This window comes from Coniophora puteana (assembly GCF_000271625.1).
Source record: "Coniophora puteana RWD-64-598 SS2 unplaced genomic scaffold CONPUscaffold_2, whole genome shotgun sequence".
In the NCBI taxonomy this organism is placed as follows: domain Eukaryota; kingdom Fungi; phylum Basidiomycota; class Agaricomycetes; order Boletales; family Coniophoraceae; genus Coniophora; species Coniophora puteana.
In genome coordinates this window covers 1,734,005-1,758,443 of record NW_006913054.1, presented here as the reverse complement: position 1 = coordinate 1,758,443, position 24,439 = coordinate 1,734,005, and the positions used below count along the sequence as shown (strand labels likewise).

General features: G+C 56.7%; 8 protein-coding genes across 8 annotated transcripts; 4 read left to right on the top strand and 4 right to left on the bottom strand.

Annotated features, from left to right (window-relative positions):
* Positions 1 to 1,766: 1,766 nt before the first annotated feature.
* Positions 1,767 to 4,612, bottom strand: CONPUDRAFT_87681 (ATP-dependent metallopeptidase Hfl; the record flags this gene model as incomplete). Its single annotated transcript, XM_007766570.1, has 12 exons — positions 1,767 to 1,877; positions 1,926 to 2,097; positions 2,172 to 2,272; positions 2,336 to 2,415; positions 2,471 to 2,570; positions 2,629 to 2,796; positions 2,854 to 2,923; positions 2,977 to 3,046; positions 3,099 to 3,767; positions 3,815 to 3,877; positions 3,924 to 4,413; positions 4,472 to 4,612. The coding sequence occupies 12 exons, from the start codon at positions 4,610 to 4,612 to the stop codon at positions 1,767 to 1,769; spliced, it is 2,235 nt and encodes a 744-aa protein (XP_007764760.1).
* Positions 4,613 to 5,209: 597 nt separating this feature from the next.
* CONPUDRAFT_162446 (uncharacterized protein) lies at positions 5,210 to 6,352 on the top strand (the record flags this gene model as incomplete). The annotated part of the gene is made up of 2 exons (XM_007766569.1): positions 5,210 to 5,839; positions 5,888 to 6,352. 2 exons carry the CDS (start codon positions 5,210 to 5,212, stop codon positions 6,350 to 6,352), a joined length of 1,095 nt encoding a protein of 364 aa, XP_007764759.1.
* An 87-nt stretch (positions 6,353 to 6,439) lies between these two features.
* On the bottom strand, positions 6,440 to 8,313 carry CONPUDRAFT_150023 (uncharacterized protein; the record flags this gene model as incomplete). Its single annotated transcript, XM_007766568.1, has 3 exons — positions 6,440 to 6,625; positions 6,678 to 6,791; positions 6,847 to 8,313. 3 exons carry the CDS (start codon positions 8,311 to 8,313, stop codon positions 6,440 to 6,442), a joined length of 1,767 nt encoding a protein of 588 aa, XP_007764758.1.
* CONPUDRAFT_117815 (phenylalanyl-tRNA synthetase) lies at positions 8,244 to 10,014 on the top strand. Its single transcript, XM_007766567.1, has 4 exons — positions 8,244 to 9,291; positions 9,356 to 9,648; positions 9,702 to 9,775; positions 9,830 to 10,014. The coding sequence occupies exons 1-4, from the start codon at positions 8,406 to 8,408 to the stop codon at positions 9,912 to 9,914; spliced, it is 1,338 nt and encodes a 445-aa protein (XP_007764757.1). The 5' UTR covers positions 8,244 to 8,405; the 3' UTR covers positions 9,915 to 10,014.
* Positions 10,015 to 10,026: 12 nt separating this feature from the next.
* Positions 10,027 to 11,066, bottom strand: CONPUDRAFT_117814 (GrpE-domain-containing protein; the record flags this gene model as incomplete). Its single annotated transcript, XM_007766566.1, has 2 exons — positions 10,027 to 10,777; positions 10,830 to 11,066. 2 exons carry the CDS (start codon positions 11,064 to 11,066, stop codon positions 10,310 to 10,312), a joined length of 705 nt encoding a protein of 234 aa, XP_007764756.1. The 3' UTR covers positions 10,027 to 10,309.
* A 430-nt stretch (positions 11,067 to 11,496) lies between these two features.
* On the top strand, positions 11,497 to 14,919 carry CONPUDRAFT_49023 (FTHFS-domain-containing protein; the record flags this gene model as incomplete). Its single annotated transcript, XM_007765931.1, has 11 exons — positions 11,497 to 11,549; positions 11,604 to 11,942; positions 12,014 to 12,251; positions 12,311 to 12,816; positions 12,874 to 13,057; positions 13,109 to 13,166; positions 13,213 to 13,262; positions 13,312 to 14,195; positions 14,249 to 14,553; positions 14,634 to 14,801; positions 14,864 to 14,919. The coding sequence occupies 11 exons, from the start codon at positions 11,497 to 11,499 to the stop codon at positions 14,917 to 14,919; spliced, it is 2,841 nt and encodes a 946-aa protein (XP_007764121.1).
* Positions 14,920 to 15,433: 514 nt separating this feature from the next.
* CONPUDRAFT_87677 (uncharacterized protein) lies at positions 15,434 to 17,792 on the bottom strand (the record flags this gene model as incomplete). Its single annotated transcript, XM_007766565.1, has 11 exons — positions 15,434 to 15,702; positions 15,765 to 15,854; positions 15,918 to 16,047; positions 16,106 to 16,526; positions 16,586 to 16,749; positions 16,799 to 17,010; positions 17,069 to 17,224; positions 17,282 to 17,400; positions 17,461 to 17,481; positions 17,549 to 17,575; positions 17,653 to 17,792. 11 exons carry the CDS (start codon positions 17,790 to 17,792, stop codon positions 15,434 to 15,436), a joined length of 1,749 nt encoding a protein of 582 aa, XP_007764755.1.
* Positions 17,793 to 22,816: 5,024 nt separating this feature from the next.
* Positions 22,817 to 24,338, top strand: CONPUDRAFT_135005 (uncharacterized protein; the record flags this gene model as incomplete). The annotated part of the gene is made up of 4 exons (XM_007766564.1): positions 22,817 to 23,199; positions 23,248 to 23,467; positions 23,517 to 24,083; positions 24,155 to 24,338. The coding sequence occupies 4 exons, from the start codon at positions 22,817 to 22,819 to the stop codon at positions 24,233 to 24,235; spliced, it is 1,251 nt and encodes a 416-aa protein (XP_007764754.1). The 3' UTR covers positions 24,236 to 24,338.
* Between the last annotated feature and the right edge of the window lie 101 nt (positions 24,339 to 24,439).

The following is a 24,439-nucleotide window of genomic DNA, read 5'->3' as shown; positions in this document are numbered from 1 at the left end:
TTTTTTTCGTGGCAACTTTGCGACTCTATCGCATGGTGCATCTCGCACCTGACGGGCTCGAGTAAAGCTTTGCGAATCCGCCTGGTGAAGCTCACCACCTCCGGAAACCTCGGGCTCTGGTCGCCGCTGGCTGGCGTTGGTAGGCGACGGCTTCAAAGTATTCTTAAACGCGAATATGAAGATACGGTTGATAGAAACCGATGTCCCGGGAATTAACACTATGTATGCCTCCCTATCTGGCCATGACTGTGGCGGATAAATGGGTTAATGACAGTTGCTCAATAAGCAACCCGCTCTGGATTTTTTTCTTCGAGCAGCTTGGACCCAGCCGTCGGAAACGAGAACTTCACAGGCTAGTTCGCTTGGTAGACGAGCCAGGTTGGCCGCCGTGGGCCATAAGCCATGCTACGTAAAAATCTGGCTCCGGTAAACCGTCCGCGTGTTTCGTGGGTCCAAATGCTCCCAGGCTTGAACGCCTGTTGAACTTAGGCCATACATCCACATAGGGTAGAACCCATCGGCCATGAGGCCACGTCCCAGAGGACAAGCAGACGGACATCATGTCTGGAATAAATTCTGACTCTTTTGAGCCCACCAAATCACCCAGGTGGCTCCGTTTTGTGTGGTTTGTGAGCGTCTGAAACCACCAGGAACCAACTATATCGGTACAGCCTCGACAGCCGCACATTAAATTAGCAAAACAAACGGAGGCATGCATTGGGTCATCGGGTGGAACTTTGTCGCGATGCAGTTACAGAGCCGGGAATAGGCTAAGGTTACGTAGATGACCTCAGTGGCTCTCGAATGACCGAGATCTCTTCCAATAAATACGCCGCAGTACTAGAGTGGTACAAGTTCAAAGAGGTTAATTGCTTGGACTGCATTCACACCATATTTCTAATTTAATTCCCTCTCCGTCTATGTTGGTTAACTGTAACGATAAGGCAAGGATAGGCTCCAGTGGACCTCAAGACCTTACCTCTTGACTCGTACTGTCCCTTGGATTTAATTATGAAGGGAGTCTGCACAGTACATTACTCCGCTTATTTCGCAGTTCAGCCACCCAACTTGACAGGTACCAGCGTGCTGCGGCAGTCCATCTCGCCGTTGATAAACGCCAAGGACCAAAAAATATTATTGGACAGACGGCGAACTGAGCGAGGCCTCACAACGATCGCCGTGACAGACGCACGACGCACGATGGAATCGAACAAACAGGTTTGGTCGAGTTATGTATACGATCATATAATCTAGTACTTAACTTGCGAGACCATGGAAACCCCGATCAACACGCGCGAAAAAACACGAAACACAGTCCCTAAAACTGTGACATATATGACAAGTCGAGCTGCGACAAACCCTGAAACGTGCAAGCACGTACCACGTATGTCGACTGATATTTTATTTTTCCACCGGCAAGTGACAATCAAGACTCGGAATATCAATGTTCTGATATCTCGCTTATGAAATCTCGTCAGACAGGCGCCACATTGCCTCTCGGAACAACGGCGACTTGGTTCAAAGCAGGGTTAGATTTCAAGATGCAGATGCAGGTCTATAAGTATGTCTGAGTCAGTCTATGCGATAACGCTCCAATGCAATAGAGGGTCGAGACACGTATTATATGTAAGTAGTTATTCGGTTGTGCTGAGCGGAGCGCTTTCTCCTCCACTCGTTCACACATTCATCTATTAGTCGACGTCATCTCGACGACACATCCGTACGGTCGCCGTCGTACGCACCATACCATCAAGCAAATGGCAAGATCACGAGTCCGATTGCGACTCAGCAGCGGGTGATGACGACGACGGCGCCGTCGGCGTCTGCACCGTCGACTGCAAACTCGCCTGCGGCTGCGACTGCGACTGCGCCGTGGGCTGCACCATGCCCCCAAAGCTACCCGCCGGCGCCGGCGAGGGCTGCACCTCCTCCGCGAGCTTCTCCTTGATATCCCGTATCGGCTCGCCCTGGATCACCTTGCGCACCTCGTCCGCGGTGAGCGTCTCGTGCTCGACGAGCGCGCGCGCGAGCCGGTGCAGCTCATCCTTGCGCTCCGCAAGCAGCTTCGCCACGCGCGTTTCGCTGTCCGAGAGCAGCCTGCGTTGCGGTGCGGTGCGTGCGATGCGATAATCCGTCAGCTCTCGTGTTTGGCCATGGGAAGAAGTGCTCACTTGATGATCTCGCCGTCGATCAGCTCCCGCGTCGCAGGGCTTATCGACTCGTCGCGCTCCGGGTAGAACACAGGCCCGACTTTCTCAGAGAAGCCCCATTGCTAGACCATCAACGATGAGCGAACCGATGACGTTTAGGGAAACAGCACGTAAGCAAAGCGCACCTTAACCATGGCCGTGGCCGTTGACGTCGCCTTCTGCAGATCCGAGGACGCACCGCTGGTCATGCCGCCGACACCGTAGACTGTATCGTTGTCCGTCAGCCAACACTGTCCGTCCAAGTATAAAAGAATGCATACTCAGGCCCTCGGCAACACGCCCGCCCATGCAGACATCCAGCGTCGCCTTGTACTCCGTCTGCGTCACCGAGAAGCGGTCGTTCTCCGGCAGCTGCGAAGTCTGCACAGATGAATGCATCAGCGACATGTGAAAGGCATTAATACAATGAGATACGCACCACACCGAGCGCGTGCCCGCGCGGGACACACGTCACCTTGTGCAGCGGCATCGCGCCCTCCGTGTACAGCGCCGCGAGCACGTGTCCGCCCTCGTGGTAGGCCGTCAGCAGCTTCGCGTCCTCTGTGATGAACGCGGTCTTGCGCTCCGCGCCCAGGAGAATGCGGTCCTGCAGAAAATGTTGGGTCAACTTGATCGGTAACGCGGACAGAGCTGGTCCACAGACCTTTGCCCATTCAAAGTGGTTGAGTGCGACTTCACGGGAGCCTTCCTTGGATGCCTGGATCGCAGCTTGGCTGGTGTAGATATTAGCACGCATATTATAGGATGTAGTCGCAAAGTGACTCACTTGACCATGTTCTCGAGCTCAGCACCCGAGAATCCCGGAGTCCCACGAGCGAGAATCATCGGGTCGACAGCTATACCACAGTAGTCAGCCACCAATGAAGCAACGAGAAAAGACCGACTCACCGCTGCCGGTAACGATCTCCTTCATGAAATGCTGCAAGAGCTGCACGCGGCCACGGATGTCAGGAAGAGGGACAGCGACGTGTCGGTCAAAGCGTCCAGGCCGGGTAAGCGCAGGATCAAGACTCTCGGGGAAGTTCGTCGCCGCAATAACAATAACCCCCTCGCTCTGCAAAAACCCGTCCATCTCCACCAACAGCTGGTTCAGCGTCTGCTTCATATAATGCTGCTCGCGCTGGCTGCGCTTCCCGCCGACCGCATCGAGCTCGTCAATGAAGATAATCGCCGGCTCGCGCTTGCGCGCCGTCGCAAACAGCTCCCGCACGCGCTTCGCGCCCACACCGACAAACATCTCCTCGAACTCGCTCCCGGACGCGAAGAAGAACGGGACGCCGGCCTCGCCCGCGACGGCGCGCGCGAGCATCGTCTTGCCCGTCCCGGGCGGGCCGGTAAGGAGGACGCCCTTGGGCAGGCGGCCGCCCAGGCTCGCGAAGGAGGCGGGGTCCTTGAGGAACTGGACGATGTCCTTGAGCTCTTCCTTGACCTCGTCGACGCCGTGCACGTCCGAGAAGCGGACGGTCTTTTGCTGGTTCGGCTCGTACTCGGTCTTGCGCGGGACGGACTTGAGCATACCCGAGTTCTCCATGAGGACAGAGAGGACGATGAGGACGACTGCGTTGCATTAGCATGTGTGCACATCTGTGATGAATTGTACTCACAGAAAGCACTGAGGGCGGTAAACGTAAAGAACCTGACCAATCGCATAACCAAAGAGCCCTTGGCTATAACCCTGTCAGTCGAATTCTCATATCAAGGCGGGAAACTCACGTTCGCTCAACGTCACATGTATCGGATTACCACTGACGCCCGAGCCAGCACCAAGCGAAGCCGCAAGTTTAGCCATGTCCGGATTAGCCGACGATGAAGCACCAGCCGCCTGAGCAGCCGGCGACGCGCTCGCCGAGGCATTGTTGGACAATACCCGCTGAGCAATCGCCTGACTGGCCGAGGTAGCAGCAGCAGGGGATTCGGACGGGGACGAAGGCGGGGGGAGCGGGGCCGAGGCAGAGTAGGCGGTCGAGGAGGCCGGTGACGATGCAGGTGCAGATTCCGAGGGGGTGGCAGGGGCAACCGAGTCGAGGGCAGAAGCGGAGGTGGCGGGAGCAGGGTCGGTCGTTGCAGCACCAACTTGGGCAGCCAATAGGGATTCTCTGCGGCGGACAGCGGGGTCGACGGAGCTTTGCATGCCGTTCTGTATGAGTGAAGTCAGGTAGAGCTCGAATGCTTTGTCAGACTTGAGAAGCGGTGAATTTGGATCCTAGAAGTGGCACGCGCATATAAGGTGAGTACAGATGGTTAGAGGACTTGGGGCTTACGAATTGGCACATGCGCTCCCAGCGGGAAATGACAATGTCGCGACCAGCCTTGACGTTGGTGTCGACAAGAGCTTGGAAGAGGGCAAGCTGCTTGTCAATGTCGTTGGGGTTTGCGTTCGCGTCTGCCTCCATCTTGGACATGTTTGCGATGACCGCGGGGGAAGGCGTCGGTGTACGACTCCCCCATGGGAGGAAGGAGGACAGGGAGAGTTGGCGACGGGGACATGAGTGCGGAGAGGTGAATGCGTTGGAGGGGACGAGGGAAAGAACGGTGGATCGACGTGCAGAGAGGGCGGGGGACGAGGAAGCGGGACGGGGAAGGGATGCGAAGGAGCGGGAGAGGGCGGCGCGTGCGTGTGGCCTGAGGACGACTCGGCCTGGAGTGCACCGCGCACTCGAGCACTTGTTTTCATATAAGTAAATTGTAAGCTTTGTTTATTATCGACTTACGAGGAGGTGCAGGTTCATGAGCAGCTTGGCCTGTGACGGAGACCGCACAAAGCTGAAAAGCCGCACTCGGACAGACGTCGGACTTCGGCCCACTCCCCGTTTCCTTTCCGGGCTAATCATCCCCTGACTGATATCTGACATCTCAAATTTCAACCTTGGCAACAACATGCCAGACCACAAACAAAACGGTCAGCTTTTCTTTATTTTCTGTGACATGCATAATAAAATATAATAGCCCTGATTGCGCTGACATTTGCTGCGACAACCTGCACGACCGCACTCGAGCACATGGACGAGCCACCGCCAGACGAACCAGAGTCGAGCCAGCCCAAACTGTCCACGATCCTCAACGACGCCTCCTCCCTCCTCCTCCTCCTCGACGCAGCCGCAAACAAGCTCGCACTCGTTCTCAACCCCTCCAAACCAGCCTACAAAGCATCTCTCCCGCTCCTCCACGACATCGCCAAACACACCTCCGCCCTCCTCCACTGCATCACCCTCGTCCGCCCAGAGCAGCACGGCAGCACCCTCCGCCTCCACTTTGCCCGCCACATCAAGAACGTCATCGACGCCCTCCGCCAGCTCCTCCACATCTTCCTCGACCACGCCGCGGGCCGCACACCAGCCCAGAGCTACCTTATCCAGACAGACACTCTCCACGGTCTCGTCGAGATCGCACGTGCCAAGTCGGGCATCCAGCGCACCAACCTCGCAGCTGTCAGAACAGCTTGGAGAGATGACCACGAATCCCTCAAAGATTGCGTCGAGGAGGTGGAGGGTATGATCAGCAAATCAGACAGACGAGACGCGGGCGAGGATGATGACGAGGACTTTGACGATGGCTGGGACGAAGTCATGGGCGACCTCGACATGTCAGATAGCAAACTAGACGACCAGGGAGTCCACCGCGCCACCAACGTACGTCCTCACCTATCCGCACCGCGCATACACCTCACGCTCTCGTAGGTCCGCGATATCCTCCGCTCCTCCGTCTCCATCCACGAACAGGTCCTCTCCCGCTTCCTCATCCTCCCTCCCTCGTCCGTCCCGACAAGCTCCAAATCACCACGCCCGCGCCCGCCCAACTCGGCACTCGACGCGCTCTACCCGTCCTCGGACGCGCTCCTCGTCGCGTCCGACGATCTCGCCAGCACGCTCTACGCCCCCCACCAGCCCCCCGCCATGCTCACGCAGCTGGACGAGTTCACGTCCGTCGTGCGGACACTGCAGACCCGCCTGCAGCCGTTCGTCGCCCCTACGCCATCCGCCGACGATCTCGCCCAGAAGCTCGGCGAGATGCAGGTCTCGGACGATGCACAACGCAAGGACCGCGAATCTGCGCGCAAGGACTTTGAAACGCGGTTCTCAGACTTGTTCAAGCGAGCCGACGAGTTTCGAAGTTCGCTCCAACAAGAACTCGAGGTCGGATAAGCCGGTCAACAAAAGCTGTAAATTACAGATGCTATGTATGCTACATGTATAGAGTGGATGATGCGAACGTGGTATGCAGATCAATATCTATGCCGCCCGAGCGTCCTGCGCCTCGGGCTGCTGCTCTCGCCGACGTGTGCGCGCGTTGTCCCATTCGGAGCGGAACTTGGCCGCGAGGAAGTTTGGGTACAGCACGAAGCTCTGTTCGCGCTTGAAGCGCTCTTCGTACCGCGCGATCTTGTCTGCCTGTTCTTGCAAGTCGAACGGCTTTGTCTGATATGATATGTTAGGATGAAACAAAGGACGGCGAGCGCACAGGTCTTACAGCGTCGGCGACTCGCTTCGCCCGCGCCTCGTCGCGCATACGATCGAGCTCAGCTCGCCGCTGCCGCTCCTTTTCCTGCCTGCTGAGCCCCGCAGAGGAACTCTTGCCCCCGCCCTGGCGAGCGTCGGCATCAGCGTAATGCAGCACTCCCAATTAGCAGACAACGCACCCCTCTAAACAGCTCCGCGTATATATCCTTGTTGCTCAGATCGACGTCCGAGATCCCCGCAAACGCAGCAGGCTTGCGCGCCGCCGCGCTCGGCGCCGTGAGCTTCGCGAGCTCGTCGCCCCCGCCAGGCGGCGGCGCAGCAGCTGCGCCTGACGACCCCGCCGCCTGTGCGGCAGTCCCGGGCCGCGACGGCGTCGAGCCCGCAGACGAGCCCCCCGCGTTCGCGGCTTTTGTCTTCCTGATCGTCGGGAGCTTCTTCTTCGGCTGGGTGGACGTAGGCGTGGGCGTCGACGTCGCCACGGACGCGGCGCCGCTCTCCTGCCTCGCGGGCCCATCTGCAGCATCCGCATCCGCCGCGGCGCTGGCGCCGGCTGCTGGATTATCAAACAGCGCGTCTGCGCCCCCGCTGTCCCTGTCCCTGCCCGAGTCAGCCGTAGTCGAGGCAGCCACCGACGCAGAGGATATCGCCAGCGCGGCTTGGGGAGCAGCAAAGTTGCGCTTATCCCGCGCGAGAATCTCGCGCTCCTCCTTCCTCTCCTTCCTGCCCTTGTCCTTGCCAATCCCCAACACCATCTTCCCCTTCCCTAGGCCCTTGCCGCCCGCTGCCCCGCGCCGGCCCCTCGCGGCACCGCGCTTCCGCGGCTCGTGCTCGTCGAGATCGAACGCGTCGTCCTCGCCGTCATCGTCCCCCAACGCCCTGCCGAGGTCGAACACTTCGTCGTCGTCATCGACGACAACATCCAGATCCGCATCTGCCTCCTCGTCAGACGAGTACACGACGTGGCGCTTCTTGCGCGCCTCGCCGGCGTGAGCACGATACGAGCCCGCGCGTTCCTTCTTCTGCTTGAACTTTGGCGGGGCGTGGCTGTCGCCCGCGTAGTCGTTGTCGGCGCCGTCGTCGCCGTTGTCGTTAACGTCGTCGTCGTCGTCGTCGTGGGCAGCGAGAAACCGCGTGTCCTCGGGGCTCCGCAGCGCAGCAACAGCAGCGGCTCTAGCCTTGTGTGCGGCGCTGCGCAGAGGGGGAGGCAGAGACTGCGTTACGGGCTCGTCTTCGCTGTCTAGTATGTCGACGTCGAGGTCCATAGCGTCCACGTCGGGCTCTGTGAGCGGGGACATGTTCATCATGGCGTGGTAGGCGGTGTCACCAGCGGCGGTAGGGGCATGCAAGTTCGCTTTAGTACTGGCGATGACATTGGTAGTGCTGGAGTTGGTGACTGTGGAAGTACGGGCGCGCTTCAGGCGGGGAGGAGCGTTGGGGGAGGAGAGGTCGTGGGCGTTGGAAAGTGCATTGAGGTCGCTGGAAGGAATGTCGTCCTCGCTGTCGGATGTGACGAGGCGGCGCTTGGTGCGTTTGGCTGAGCTGGATGGCTGATGCTGGCTGAGCTTGTGGATGTCATGCTCGTCGTTGTCGGCGATGTGGGCGGTGTGTCCCTGCTTCGGGATTCTGATGCGGATGGGTTCAGACATGAGAGACTCGGACGCAATTGGCTGTTCCTTTTTCGATCCCGACGCGGTCAAAAATCCAACTCTCGTTGACGCGCCCATCGACGTCCAAAACAATGCGTCTGCTGTCCAACGTCGCGCCTCTGCGCTGTCGAGTGCGTCTTGCTCGCCTCTACTCGACGGGCACCTCTGGCGTCGTCAACGTCATGGGCAAAGACTACACCCGCGACCACCTCACCAACATCACCCCGACCATCATCTCCAAGCTCTCCCGCAAGCTGTACAACCAGCCCGGCCACCCACTGAGCACCCTCCGCGCGCTCATCGAGTCCCACTTCGCCGACTACGCCCACCTCTCCTCCGTCTCGCCCATCGTCTCCCCCGCGCAGAACTTCGACGGCCTCTCCTTCCCGGCGGACCACCCCGGCCGCTCCCCGACCGACTCATACTACATCAACAAACACACCATGCTGCGCACGCACACCTCCGCACACGAAGTCGAGGTCTTCGCGCGCGGCACCGCGCGCTACCTCCTCACCGCCGACGTCTACCGGCGCGACGAGATCGACGCGTCGCACTACCCCGTCTTCCACCAGATGGAGGGCGCGCGCGTCGTGTCCGCCGACTCCACGGGCATGGCCGAGCTCACGGCGGACAACGCGCGTCTCCGCGCGGAGCTCGCGCGCAGTCCTATCGTCATCGATGATATCCCGCACTTTGACGCGCGCACGAATCCGCACCAGCCCGAGCACGATCCGGCGCATGCGGTCGCGCTCGCGGAGAACCTCAAGCTCTCGCTGAACGGGCTGCTGCTCAAGCTGTTTGGGGGGCGCGCGAATCTGGGCGGGGACGCGGAGGGAGGGGAGCCGCTGAGGGTGCGCTGGGTCGAGACGACGTTCCCGTGGACGGCGCCGTCGTTCGAGGCCGAGGTGCTCTTCCGCGGCGAGTGGCTCGAGATCCTCGGGTGCGGCGTCGTCCGCCAAAAGACGCTCGAGAACGCCAGTAAGCCCCCCCTCCCCTGCCCGCTCCAAAGTCCCTCTTCTCGGCGCTAACCAACACGCCCAAGACGTGCCCGACAAGCTCGCGTGGGCATTCGGGCTCGGGCTGGAGCGCATCGCGATGATCCTGTACTCGATCCCGGACATCCGCCTGTTCTGGTCGGACGACCCGCGCTTCGCGGCGCAGTTCGCGCAGGGCGAGATCAGCGCGTTCCGCCCGTACTCGCGCTACCCCGCGTGCTACAAGGACGTGTCGTTCTGGCGGCCCGACGTCGCGGGCGGCACGCGCGCGATGCACGAGAACGACTTTTGCGATCTCGTGCGCGACGTCGCGGGTGACCTTGTCGAGGATGTGACGCTGGTGGGTGGTGTCTATTTGACAAGTGCATGTCGAATTCTAACTGTCTGATGTAGACGGACGAGTTCGAGCACCCCACGACGAAGCGCCAGTCGGTGTGCTACCGCATCAACTACCGGTCCATGGACAGGTACGCACACGTCGCGCCGCTAGCACGTCTTCAATCTGACCCGTCTCTTTGCAGGTCCCTGTCGAACGACGAGACGAACGCGCTTCACGCCAAGGTCGTATCGGAGCTGAAGAACCAGTTCGGCGCCGAGATTCGGTGACGGGTGCCGCTCGACGCGCGTCCCGGCCACCGCTTAATTTTATTACTTGCACATTAGAGTGACAATTTACTTACCTTGCACGCAATTCGAACACACTCGCTACTCTTTCGTGACGGAGAGGTGAGATCAAATTAGGCGTCGCGTACTACATTAAGTCTATCGTATGTCCATGTCGTGGCATACCATCCCGTGCACCCACCCCAAAGACCAAAAGCATGCATGAGATGGTAGTGCAGTCTCTATCTATCTAAGTCGTGATCGCGGCCCATGCTCAGGCGGACCGCCAGCCAGCCAACCGCATAAATACCCAACGCGCGCGCCCGACGCGAACAGCGCGCCCCTATTAGCACTTGAAGCCCGCACAAGGCCCGCTCCATATGTGTGTACTAGCGAGCTCATGAAGTGTCCTGGACGACGCCGACCTGGGCGGCGCGGAGAACTCTGTCCTTGATCTTGTACCCGGTCTTCTGGCACTCGAGGACGGTGCCGGGCTCCTTGCCGGGTATGGGAGCCTGGTAGAGGGCCTCGTGGAGGTTGGGGTCGAAGACGTCGCCGGTGGGGTCGAAGGGCTTGACGTGGTACTTGAAGAGCGTAGAGAGGAGGAGGCGGTGGGTCATCTCGACGCCGTGGTGCAGTTCGATGAGGTACTCCTGGGGCGTCTTTTCTGGTGCTGACGAGTCCGCTGCTGGTTGTGAGGAGAGAGCGGAGTCGGGGACGGATTTGAGGGCGAGGGAGAGGACGTCGACGGTCTCAAGGAGGTCGGCGGCGAAGCGGGAGATGGCAAAGTCGCGCTGCTGCTCTTTTTCGCGGGCGGCGTTGCGCTGGAGATTGAGAAAGTCAGCCTGGAGGTAGCGGAGGCGGCTCTGCGGGATGACACGTGAGCCATTTGTAGAATTATGGGCTTGGATTGCTTACGGTAAGGTCAACGACCTCGTCTTCTTTTGCCTTGAGCTTGGTCTGGAGCTCCTCGAGGGATACTTGGGGCGTGTCTTTGTCAGACTTTTGCTCGTCCGCTTTTTGTTCCTCCGCGGGTGGGGGAGCCTTGTCCGAGTACTGGCGCGTGCTCACGTGGAGAGCGGGGCGGGCATAGGAAGCAGAGGCGGAGGAGAGGGAGCGGGTAGAGGCACGGAGAAGTTGGCGGGCTGCGTTCATGGCTGGCTGTGAGTGACGTTCCGCAAATTTTGGCATTCTACGACACCGGCTCGGAACGACGCGTGGGAATGTCCGGCGTATTACCTAAGATGCTATTTCGGGGTGTTCGGGAATAAGGTGTTCGGTGACTGGACACCCAATGGACGCTGTGAGGAATTCACTGGCATGCAATCGAGGGCTCTCTCTTGTTTTCTTCCCACTCACCCAGCTTGACTCGACAGCGGGCAGCGGTTTCTCTGTCCCCAATCACCAGAAAGGGGACTGGACACCATAAACGGCAGGGCGCGGACGGAGCGGAGGCATGATGCGTCCCGGCTTCGGATTCAGAGCACTCGCTGCACTCAACCGCCCAATCTTCAAAACATTCTCATCTTATCGCTCCCATCCCATATCCCTTCTTTCCTCTCTCCCCCATCTTCCCTTTTCCACTATGGCTGATACTCCCCGCACTGCCCATGTCATCGACGGCACTGCAGTAGCAAAGTACCTCTTTCTTTTTATCAACTGAGTAAATCTACTAAAAACACCCCCGGACAGATCCATCCGCGAATCAGTCGCTCAGCGTATTTCCGCTCTCCAATCCGTGTCTCCCTCCTTCAAACCACAGCTCGCCATCGTCCAGGCAGGTGCACGCCCAGACTCTGCCACCTATGTCCGCATGAAGGCAAAGGCTTGCGGCGAGGTTGGCATTCAGTACAAGCACGTGCCCCTCCCTGCAGAGGCCACCGCAGACCAGGTCGTCCAGGTCGTCCGCTCTCTCAACGCAGACCCCTCCGTCAGCGGCATCCTCGTCCAGCTCCCCCTCGGTCCCCACGTCTCTGCTGATGGCGTCCGCGCAGTCACAGAAGCCGTATCTCCCGAAAAGGACGTCGATGGGTATGTTCTCTGATCTTCGTGTGAATAACCTCCACAGTCCTAATGCAATGTCTCGCGCCCGCCTCGGACAGATTCCACGCGTACAACATCGGTCACTTGTCTTCTCGCGCTAGTACCCCGCTCTTCACTCCTTGCACTCCCGCCGCTGTCATTCGTCTCCTCGAGTCTACCGGTACCCAGATCGCAGGCGCTAATGCTGTCGTTCTCGGGCGCAGTGATATTGTCGGAAACCCCGTCACATCCCTTCTCCGTAACCGCGACGCGACTGTCACCCAATGCCACAGCCGTACCAAGAACATGGAGTCCATCGTGAGCCTTTTCTCACATCCGCTTCCTTGCCTTCTTCTCAGCTCTTCTCGTGTCAACAGGTTAAGCAGGCCGACATTGTCGTAGCAGCTATTGGTCAACCCGAGTTCATCAAGGGTGATTGGATCAAGCCTGGTGCCGTCGTTATTGATGTCGGCATCAACTATATCCCCGACGCGACCAAGAAGTCTGGCCAACGCCTCGTCGGTGACGTCGACTACGTTCCCGCTGCGACCGTCGCCTCCCACATCACCCCTGTCCCCGGCGGTGTCGGCCCGATGACTGTCGCCCTCTTGATGGAGAACGTACTCATTTCTGCAGAGAGAATCTTGGAAAAGGCCCGCGAGCGCAAGGTCACTGCTCTCCCCCTCGAGATCAAGGAAAAGGTCCCCAGCGACATCGAGATCGCCATGGCGCAGACGCCCAAGCCCGTCACCCAGCTTGCGGCTGAGATGGGTCTCCTTCCGGATGAGCTGGAGAGCTATGGGCGCTACAAGGCCAAGGTTGAGCTGAGCGTGTTGGAGCGTCTCGCTCACAGGAAGGATGGAAAGTACATTGTCATTTCTGGGTATGTCAATGTCGCAGATGTGAATTTTGTAGGCTGTGAATGCTGACTGTGCTGTAGTATCACGCCTACGCCTCTCGGTGAGGGTAAATCGACGACTACGATCGGTCTTGCTCAGGCTCTCGGTATTCACCTTGGTCGTCCGTCGTTTGCCTGTGTTCGTCAGCCGAGTCAGGGCCCGACCTTTGGTATCAAGGGTGGTGCTGCCGGTGGAGGCTACAGTCAGGTTATTCCTATGGATGAGGTGAGTACTCTATTCCATTGTGGTAGTTTTCTGGTCTCATCGCTGTGTCAGTTCAACCTTCACTTGACCGGTGATATTCATGCCGTCACTGCCGCGAACAACTTGCTTGGTAACTTCGTCACACTCCTCTGTAATGTCATCTAATATGATCTCAGCCGCTGCTTTGGACGCCCGTATGTTCCACGAGGCCACCCAGTCTGACAAGGTGTGTCTTGCCCATGTCTTCACTGGAATGTCGCTTACAGCTTTTGCAGGCTCTTTACAGTCGTCTCGTGCCCACCAAGAAGGGCAAGCGTGAGTTTGCGCCTCTGATGTTCAAGCGCTTGCAGAAGCTCGGTATCGACAAGACGAATCCTAACGATCTTACGCCCGAGGAGATCACTCGCTTTGCTCGTCTCGATATCGACCAGAGCACCATCACCTGGAACCGTGTGCTCGACACGAACGACCGCTTCCTCCGCAAGATCACTCTCGGCCGCAACCCCACTGAAAAGGGCCACGAGCGCGAGGCTGGCTTCGACATCGCCGTCGCGAGCGAGTGTATGGCCGTGCTTGCCCTCACTACCGGCTTGAACGACATGCGCGAGCGCCTCGGTGCTATGGTCGTCGCGACGAGCAAGTCGGGAGAGCCCGTGACCGCGGACGACCTCGGTGTCGGCGGCGCCCTGGCGGTGCTCATGAAGGACACGGTGAAGCCGAACCTGATGCAGACGCTCGAGGGCACGCCGGTCTTCGTGCACGCGGGCCCCTTTGCGAATATTGCGCACGGCAACTCGTCCATCCTCGCCGACCGCGTCGCGCTCAAGCTTGCTGGCACTGAGCCCGGCGAGGGCGAGGACCGCGTCGGCTATGTTCTCACCGAGGGCGGGTTCGGTGCCGATATGGGCATGGAGAAGTTCTGCAATATCAAGTGCAGGGTTAGCGGGCTTGCGCCTGATGCGACGGTCATCGTCGCGACGACGCGCGCGCTCAAGATGCACGGAGGCGGGCCCGAGGTGACGCCCGGCAAGCCGCTCCACGACACGTACACCAAGGAGGACTTGGGCACGCTCAAGGAGGGGTGCAAGAACCTTGTGAGGCATATTGAGAACTCGAAGAAATTTGGCGTCAAGGTTATTGTTGCTATTAACCAGTTTGCGTGCGTGCAAGTTTTGCTGGAGTCTTGGTTGCATGGCTGACCATGTCGCACAGCACGGACACACCTGCCGAGCTCGAGCTCGTCCGCCAGGAGGCGCTCGCTGGTGGCGCCGACGGCGCTGTCGTCAGCAACCACTGGGCCAAGGGCGGCGAGGGCGCCAAGGCGCTCGCGGAGGCGGTGATCGCGATCTGCGAGGGCGAGTCCGCGTTCAAGTTTCTGTACGACCTCGAGCTGCCCATCGCGGACAAGATCGGCGCGATCTGCCGCGAGATCTACCGCGGGGACGGTGTCGAGCTCAGCGAGCTTGCGCAGAAGCAGATTGAGACGTATACGCGCCAGGGATACGGCCATCTCCCCAGTTCGTTCTTTCCTTTTGTTTTTGGTGTAGAGTGGTGTTTGATTAATGATGACGGCGGCGCTGTTATTGCGTTGATGTAGTTTGCATGGCGAAGACGCAGTATTCGTTCTCGCACGATCCGTCGTTGAAGAACGCGCCGACGGGCTTTACGGTGCCCATCCGCGAGGTGCGGCTCTCGGCCGGCGCGGGCTTTTTGTACCCCATCCTCGGCGACATGCAGACTATGCCCGGTCTGGGTACACGTCCTGGTGCGTTTACTCCCTGCTGCATAGTCTTTGGAGGGCCTCATGCGAACGCTATCCGTGTCCAGGTTTCTGGGAAGTCGGAGTCGACCCCGAGTCGGGCCGCGTCGTCGGCTTGTTCTGAGCCGGCACCGTGGCGTGGCGGCGCGGCCCGTCGCGTGCTCAACGCTCGCGCGACGTGACCATGGCCCCCGCTTTTTATATGCCATTGGCTTTTTTACCTCTGCTTTACCAGAGGCAAAATCTGAACACCGTCTCAACACGGAAAAGAAACTGTGCCGTTCAACAGCGGCTCTTTTGCGTCTCACACGGTGGGGCGTGGAGTTGTTTTCCGTATGTATGAGTCGTCCGTTCGTCAGCTCCGCCTTGTGAAGCGCGGACTAGAGGCGCCGGGCAGCTGCCTACGATGTCGATGAAAGTAGGTAGTTGCGTCTTAGTAGTGTGTGCCTCCAGGACGCTGTCGCTCGTTTGTATAGGGGCTGATGAGATTTACTATCGTTACACCAAGCAATAATATCTATAAACAACATTGTCCTTATAGCAGAATGAGCGTGTCCGTGATAACCAATAAGTAATAAGAAACTCTGCCATATGGCAGTTTAAAACAAAAAGTCAGACGTAACAGGCGCGTCCACCTCTCAGAGGCCCAACCCCGCGGCTTTGGCCTTTACGAGCGGCAGCCTGGGCATCGGGACATTCTGCACCACGGGCGCGATGCCGCCGACGGAGTCCAGGAGGGCCACCGCGCCCGGAGCGAGCGAACCGCCCTGCTGGTCGTACGTGATGTTGAGGTAGGCGGCGTCGACGGTGCGGTCGTACGTGTTTCCGGCGGTGTCGGCGTAGCTAAAGGTGTTGTTGTTCGTGCCATTTCCCGAGTTGCCGTTCGCGGCGATGGTGAAGTAGCCCGCTGTAAATGACGAATGCCGTGAGCCAGAATTTGGAGAAAGTGGGGAGGAAGGAGATGCTTACTGGCCGTCTGGTGGTTGTTGATGGTCGACCCGAGGATGAATGGGGCCGGGGAGACCTGGCGGTTGTATGAGTGGTCGAAGGCAGAGTAGACTGCAAATTTTAGGCTGGTTTAGCAACTTGAAGGTATACAGACAGGTTAACTAGAATACGCACAGGACTCGGAGGTGTTCGTGATGTTGAAGTACGTGACGTTGATAGCGAGCGGGTACTCAAACTTGTCCGACACGACCGTCTTGCCGTTGTGCGTCGACAGCACGGTGCCCTGGCCGGTCTGCACGATGTTCTGTCTCAGGGCGTCAGCGAGCGAATCCCATCCACTGCGTGCAAACCGGAGAACCGACCTGCGTAGTCGCATTGTCGAGGTAATACTGCGTGTTCGAGAACTCGAGGTCCTGCGCCCACACCACCGCCGTCGTGTCCCCGCTCCCGCTCACGATCGTCGACTCGATCCTGACCGACCGCGTCGCGGCCACCGTCACGGTCACGTCGCCGTTCGCGCCGACGCTCCCGTCCGTGTGCGCGACCGCGTACGGCTGCACGTCGTACGCCGTAATGTTGCCCGTCGTCGGCTGGCCCGACGGGTCCGTCACGACCTGCAGGAGACCGGATACGTACCAGTTGGCATTGATCGTGTGGTTCGATTCGGCAGACGCGACGTCGAGCGAGACGTTGTGCGGGAGCCCGTCGGCGAAGACGGGGACGAAGGGCGTCAGGTCGAGGAAGTATGTGGGCAGATCGATCGCGCCGTACGATGTGATGGGTCTGTGAGAGTACGGTGCTCAATACCGAGGATCTTCCACGACGAAAATAGGACAGCTTACTGCCAGCACGAAGGGTTGATGCCTCCAGTAAAGATGACAGCGTAAGGGAACGCCACTCCAGCAACTTGACCGTCGACGAGAAGACGAACTTCGCGGAACGGCCCATCGCCGTATGTGGTGTCAGCAGGGAGATCGCCCAAATACGCATTCGCAGTGTTGGTGTACTGTGCACCGTCAGCCGTGAGGGCCTGCAGCACCGAGAATACCGCTTACCCAGAACTCCTCGTTTCCGTTCCCAGACGCGTACAGCTCAGCATAGATCTCCACGGTGTTCTTCGGGAGCGTGATGTTGGTCGAGAACACAGGAGGCACAGATGCGTCATCCGCGGACGTGTTGCTCAACGTAGAGATGGGAACAATCAAATTGGACTGGGGGGCTGTTGTATACTGGGCTGTGGCCGCATAGAACGTAGCATACACAGTGGCTAGCATTACCTGTGGTGAGCATGTGCGACGAGGATATCGGTGGGTGCGGGTGCGTACTAGCATATTGCCCGGTCAGACCCGTGCTCAACTCATTGTCCAGTTCAAGAATAAAGGTGCCAGGTTCCTTGAAGAGTGGTGTATAACGCGTGACATCCTTCGTGTACGTCCAGAATATACCGTCGGGAGTAGGCTCAGGCGTCGAGGTACGCCAGACTGATAAGTTAGTTGGTGAGCCCGTTATCGCGAGACCATGGCTGCAAACGTGCTTACTTTCGGTGTTCTGGAACGTGAAAATGCCCAGACGGTCGTACTGGGTACCATTGGAGGTGACAGTGAGATTGAGAGTGATGCCTGCCCATGAACCAGCATCACCGCAATCCGTCGGAGGCCTGAAAGTATGTGAGTTGTCAACGCATATATCGACTTGGAGGTGCTCCGAGTGTGCGTACGTGTACTGGACAATTTCCGGGCTTCATGGCGATAAGAGTATGGTTAAGTGCTTGTCCACAACGGGAACTGGACGTGCTCGTGACTTACTCTCCATAAGAGTCACCGAACGTGCGCCTAATGAAAAGCAGCGGTTTGCACCGTAGCCATTGGCCTTCCTGCCAGCTTACAACGACTTAGAGAAAGGTACTGACTCGAGGATCTTCACGGTGCACGTCTGAGCATCACCCGTGGGAACAGGAGCTGGCTCCGCGACCTGGAAATCATAAAGGACCTGAGCCGACGCAAGGCCTAGGAGGCCCGCAAAGAGGGGGAAGGTGCGCTGGGGTAGCATGGATGGTCCTGGGAAGAGGGGCGACGGTACAAAGGAGACGGACGAGCGATAATGAGCTCGTAATAAAAGTCAAAGTGAGCGTCAGGGTGGGTTAACAGATTCGCCCATGTGAACGCGATCAGGTTCTCGAGTTATCCCTGCTCGCCCGTGCCCATTTGTTTTCCCTCGACGGTCCGCCGCCATCGAACATGTGCTGTGCTGTACTGCAGCCCATAGCATTTGCTATGGATGATGATGTCTACCATCTCTCGCAGTGGGACTCAACGCGATCCGTGTCCACTGCTAGTCGAAAACTAGAGCTCGACGCAGACGCGTCGCGATCATCAAGCTATCGCGTGCTATTTGCCGTCTTGTCCCCATTGGTCAACGGCTCGGTATCCTGCGTTTAGGGCCAGTACGTAGTCCACTGACCTTGTCGCATACTAATAATTCGTCATGAAAATGCGACAATCAAGCTGCTGATCTCGACTATATCACGTTTACTGTTGTTACTGCATGTCTTTTCATTCAAGGTTGGCCTGGCGGTCCTCTTTGGCTTATGGCTTCTCTATGTTCAAGGGCTTCCCAGAAATTGTGGCGGACATTTCCTCAGATCGCGAAGAATCTCCGCGTGCTTGCTGCATCTATATCTCGTGCTTGCCAGTCCAGTCTCAAGCTCACTCCCGTGCCTTACACTATTGATAAGCCCTCCTCAGACTTGCAGTCAACCACATGTTACTCAGTCCCATCCATGTGCATGCTGGAAAAGTGTCCCACGGATCTATATGGGCTTCGTGTTCTCTGAAACCTCTGAACAAGGAATTCAGCATGTTTTCCGCCCGCGGTACCTTGATTCTTATGGCTGCCAATAATCTCGAGCAATATCCACCCCAAAGATGCCGCGCAAGGCCAACGCTGTCACGATGACAGACTCATACGTCTAGGCTTAAGCAATAGCTTTGCGTAAAGAAACACACCTACTCTGGCACATCCTGTCTTCTCACAACAAATCTATACCAGCAACATGATAGCCCGCGAGGCCATACGAGGCCACGGTGTGATACGCACATGGAGGCTGGGAATGTCCAGGATGTTATTATCATTGTTGGTCTCGGTTCTTTGCCCTCTGGGGCCCAGGCGCCCAAGCCCTATGGTTGGTGAGTGTCGAGCTTTACGCAGATACCTTATCTTGCCCTCGCACACTTGGGATGCGCTTCTTTCTGTCATATTGCTGTCACAAAACGTTGCGGCCCATCACAATCGGTGCGTTTTGAAACGTTGTCGCGCATCGTTCCACGCACTCTAAACTTACCATTGTCCCGTGCTTCGCCATATCGAGCTGATTACCGCAAATTTTGGCCTCGACTTGCAAATATGTAAAGCGCGCTTTAGGTGTTTACGGTAACATCGTCGTCAACATCGGTTCGAATAACCTGTCTTGCAAGGTTCAGCTTTCCCCCAGAAATAGGTTATGTTTGTAGGTGAGACGAGTAATCTCACTCCTTTGCTAATAGTTGCCACTTCCTTCACCGGGTGTTAACAATCAGTCACTTTCCACGTAATTTCTCTAGAAATTACTGTATGGATGGCACGTACCTGCTTCGAAGTACGTTGATGTCTCGTCTGAGGATCAGTATTCTATCCCTGCATCACTTTCAGTGACATTGATGCATCTGGATAGCACTGGCCGTACAGCTTTGTTCCATCTGTTTCTTTGCACACCCTCGCTAAACAGGGATGGCATAAATCAGATGACTTATGTGACAACTCGTATCTTGACCTCGTTGTCCGAGGCGTATGTACGCAAATGCACCGCAATTCCGAATTCGCTTTACCCGTCAATGACAAGCTAACTGACAGTGCGTTGATCGATGGACATTTATTTCAGTCAATTAGAAGGATTAAGAAGCTTAGCTGGACTGTTCCGCGCGCTCCGGGTTGATTGCTGCAAAACTCAACTTTTTAATCGTTCCTTACCGCGTCAACTTTGCTTTCATCTTACGTCAAACGGACCCTTAACAGAAACTATGTATCCCCGGGTGGGGCGTCCTTATTTTGGGTAAGAAAGCTGATCGTCTTTTAATTCAGGTTTTGCTGGGGCCTCCATGGGTCTTCCTTGAAACAGGCTGTGGTCTTTTAATTCAGCGCAAACGCTCTGTTTCACGCAATGCCATGGTTGAAACAAGGTTGAACAGCATGTGCGTGTTCTCTAGTATTCCAAATTCCCCTCGGATATCCTGCCAGACCATGGGAAAGGTCAGAAAGGCGTGCAGAACATTTGGGCCTCTGATGGTGCGGTGAACGCGACAGTAGACCACTACGACGTCAAGGATGGGACCAGATGGCGCCCCCAATCAGCGTCCGTGACGGTTCGTGACAGCGTCGTTCCTAAACCCTGGCAACATGCTTTGATTACCGCGGAAGCAATGGCTGGCACCGTCTAGATTTTTGATCTTCTCGGTCCGGTCCGATAGGTGGTTGCTCTTAGGCTTCAATTCTCCGAATCTTTTGTTCGCGGTGATCAGCTTAAGCCAGAGCCTTTCTGAGCCGTTGCATCCCGGTCGCGACCAAATCTGCGGGATATTCTGCAAGCTGTCAAAGAATGGTATCTATGCGGCTCGGTGTTCGACAAGAAGCGAGAAAGGTTGAAGCAGAATCAAATGGGGAAACGACGTAGGCGCCCTGTCAGTGTCAGCGCTTGACATCAGTGAACAAGGACTGAAGGTTTGTAACTGTATTTAGATCGCAGAAACGAGGCACATCGGCGTTCACATAGCCGGATCACTACAGATCGCTAAGTACTGCGTCAAGAGGCGTCAAGCTTCAAGCTCAAGGAAACCGACCCTACTAAACAGTGCGTGGTGGTTTAGAATGTCAGAAGTTTTGACCAAACTCACCATTGAACCAAGTGCCGAACTAAGTATCTCAAAACTACTAGTGCGTCCCAATGTATGTATGCCCATTAACTGAGTTCCTTCGGATCCTTGTTGCCACTTGCTTGTTGGCCTTTGGATCCGTTCAGCACAGTTGCTACTACTAATTCGGAATTCAGAGGCTCCTGCAAACATGTTGCGATAAGTCTCATCTCTCAGGCTAGAGACGGATAACCTTTGCCGTACGGCTGATCTCAACGGGCTGTGTCAGCTAACTGCCAGCTGCGAGATTGTTTTGTTAATTATTGCTACTGTATTCGAGAGGACTTAGGCGTATGTTGACTTGCAATTGATCGTCGTAGTTCCGCTGACATCGGATGGTGGAAGTAACGATGCATTAAACAGACGGCGGGTAAATAACAATATAATATTGATGAATCTCTCGTTTCTTATGTTCATCTGAAGATAGCATGGGCCGCTCACAGAGCCTGTAGGATGGCTGGCTGCCTACAGCAACAAAAGGAAGGTCTTGCATACACTACTGTGACACTTGAACCAGGGCATTCTCCCGTCTTAAGAGGTGCAGACGATGGTTGAAGACTTGAAGCTGAGGTTATAACGGATGTCACTGCCCGTGTCGGAGCTGTGGTAGGCTGCCACTGAGAGTTCCCTTATGATGTAGGCTTTGCCGCATAGTAGGTAGCGTTACGATGCAACGATCATCGTTTCAGAGGCCTGAACTAGCAGGCTTTTTCACAACGGAAGTTGGGGTTCGAAAACTTGGTCGACGCCCATGTGCCTGCTCCACCTCCTCAGCACTCGGCTTCTCCATCACAATTGATTGTGCTCGCGACGCCTTCTCGTTCTTTGTCAAGCAATCGATGTCACGATAGAGAACCTGATGCCACAAGGTGCCGCTGGCGCGCGCCGGCGGGGAGGCGCCTTTGATTGCCTCGGCCTCGGATATCCCTCGCCAATTGACTCTTTGCGGCTGCCATAACGTGTGTATGACGTCGGGCGCGATCGTACTGAGATTTATTGTTCGAACCCATTCTCGGCAGCCTGTAGCAGCAGCGGCATGACGCAAGGTATGAAAGCAGGGCGCATATGAAGGTGAGCCTTATAGAAAGAGAGCTATGTAGTGCCTTTATTTTTAAATAAGCAGAGGCGGGGATCGTGGCCGCACAGACTGTATGGTGGCGGTTGATGGGCGATTGCTGGAGCATCACAGAAAGTCGAGTTCCTTGGGAGGGACCACCCTGGACCACCGAGCAATGCACGCGAGATACTCGTGAGATGGTTGATTGACATGGACGGGAACAGATTCCGTGGCCATGGCAATGATTGGTGCTGTCGGGAAGAAGAGTCGTTCGGCATCCAGGACTCATAGCAATGCAGATTGAAACACGAGGGCTGTGACGGTCTACATATCCTGGTATATCGGGGCATGAAGCTAACAGAATCGAAACCGAGGTAGCCGCGAATTCCCTCCATGCGGGGAGTTGGTGAGTGCCAAGGTCAGCGCCCGTCAGAACAGGGCGCAAGAGGTACGTAGTCCTTCCAGATGCGAGTGTGAACCATGCTGAGCAGGTCCTAATAACGAATACCTCTGACACAGCCTCGGAGGAGCGGAGATGAGGTTCTGTAGTGGTCTGAGTTCATTGTCAACCAAACTGAGATGCAGAGTGTCATCGTGTGAGTATGGGCGTTCTCAGCCCCGCAAAGGTCGAAGTGAGGGGAGATAAGAGGCTGAAATAGAGTGTGATGCATTGATGCTCGGACAAGCAATGCATCATGAAAAGGGAGGAGAACCATATGCAAGAGAGTCACTATGCCGCAATGTCAGAAACTGTTTGTCTGAAGAGATGTTTCTATAAATGTTAAAGTCGAGACCGTGAGAAACCTTTCCATTCAACGAAGAAAGGCGGGCACACCCGGAACTGCCGCCGAAGCACGCGTAACGCGCAGCGTGACGGTGGGAAGCTGGACGCGTTCCCTTTGGCTTGCCTTTGCCTGTAGGTGGTCAGAACAACAACTCACACTTGAGCTTAAGCGGTTACGGTAGGTTCACCAAGTCGCTTTCGACTTGTGCATTCTGCTCGAGTCAGAGTCAAGCCACTTGCAGGCACAGCACTCCAAGGTTGCTCAAGGAAGGTCGATTCTGCGATAGCCATGTCTCTCCGTCGCTTCGCGCACTTCAATAAAGGCACCTCGACCCCTGGTTCTCCCTCTGTCTCTTCTGAACACCGATCTCGAACTAGTATCGGCACCTCCACCCAAAACTCGTCTTCCAGCGTTGGTAGCCCAAACGGACATGCCAACACCCCAAGCACACCATACACGCCGCCACGACGCTCCAATGTCCAGTACATAAACTCGCCGTCTGCCACTCCTTCTATAACACACTCTACACCATTTGACTGGGATGCTGCGCGCGCCCGCCGCCCACCTCCATACGCAACCCCGCGTCGCCCCGGTTCGCATGGCACGCAAAACGGGAACGAGCCAAAAACACCGCGGAAGAGCGTCGTTAGAAAGAAAGGTTTCGTAGAAAGGTAAGTTGACTGAAAAAATCAGTGGTCACGGCTCATATGTTTCACTAGAATTCGTGCTGTGCCGTCGCGAATTGCATTCGAAATAGCGCTCTTCCCGCACAACGTGCCACTCCCTGCACCCCGCACCTCGGCTATTATCATCGGTGCCGGCTTGCACGTTATACACCTCTTCGTCCGAATAGCACAACTTCAAGCTGCGGTAGAGGCGGAAATAGGATGGGAAGATATGTATTGGGAAAAGGACGATGACAAAGGCTGGTTCGACTGGGTAGGGAAGCTTTTGGGTTTCATTTGTCAATCGCTAACAAAAACATCAGACCGTTCCGATGACGGTACTCCTCATGGCTGCATCGGCGGTGAACGTCTTTTCCTTGTTTACCAGGCGGCGAACTTATCAGCTCCACCGACGAACACGGGCCGACGCGGTTCAATCACCCAGAACGTCGTTTGTTCACGCACCAGAACGCGCCCACTCACCTCCATCTCCGCATCGAGCTGGCGGGCAGGGACCTGCTAACACGGTGCTTTACGTTCTGTCGATCTCATGGCGAGGCGTCACCGGGTCGATCAGGTTCCTTCTTGGAATAGACTCGGCCGGAGCGGCGAGCAAGTCTCTAAACACGCCCCCGGGTCGTGGAGAGGTGCAGCAACTGAACATATGGACTCCGGGGGAACTGGAGCGTGTTCTGATATGGATCTACTCACCTGTTCATGGTCTTCTGTATATGGGGGCTGGATCAGCTGGAAACGGCAACTGGGTCTGGATCTTCGCGATTATGGCGGCTGTGAGTGTGCTTATTTGGGGGCTCGTGGAAGGATACGAGGGGGTGGTACGAGACCGAGAGATCCTTGCTGGAGAAGTGATGTATGAATACAATGAAGGGGTGAGTTATCTCCTGGTGTATTGTCCCTGCCGTTGGCGGAGTAGGCGCGATGCTGACTGATGGTTTTGCAGTTTGTATACCCGAGGGTGAATCCGATTCGCAGAGATGTGGCTGTGATGACGCATGAAAATGAGATGGTGAGCTGGAAGTAGGTATTTGGAATAGCGGTGATCTGGAAGTGGTATTTGGAATTGTAGATAGGTGGGAGCAAGTCGTGGGACGACGTTTTATGTTGCGTGTGGTTTTGATGTGGACGGTTGCAAGATGGCAGAATGATAGGAAAGCGAATGGGGATGGGCAATGATATCGGTCGGACAGGGTCGTGGCCTCGCTTCGAGTGAACGGCTCCGGGTCGG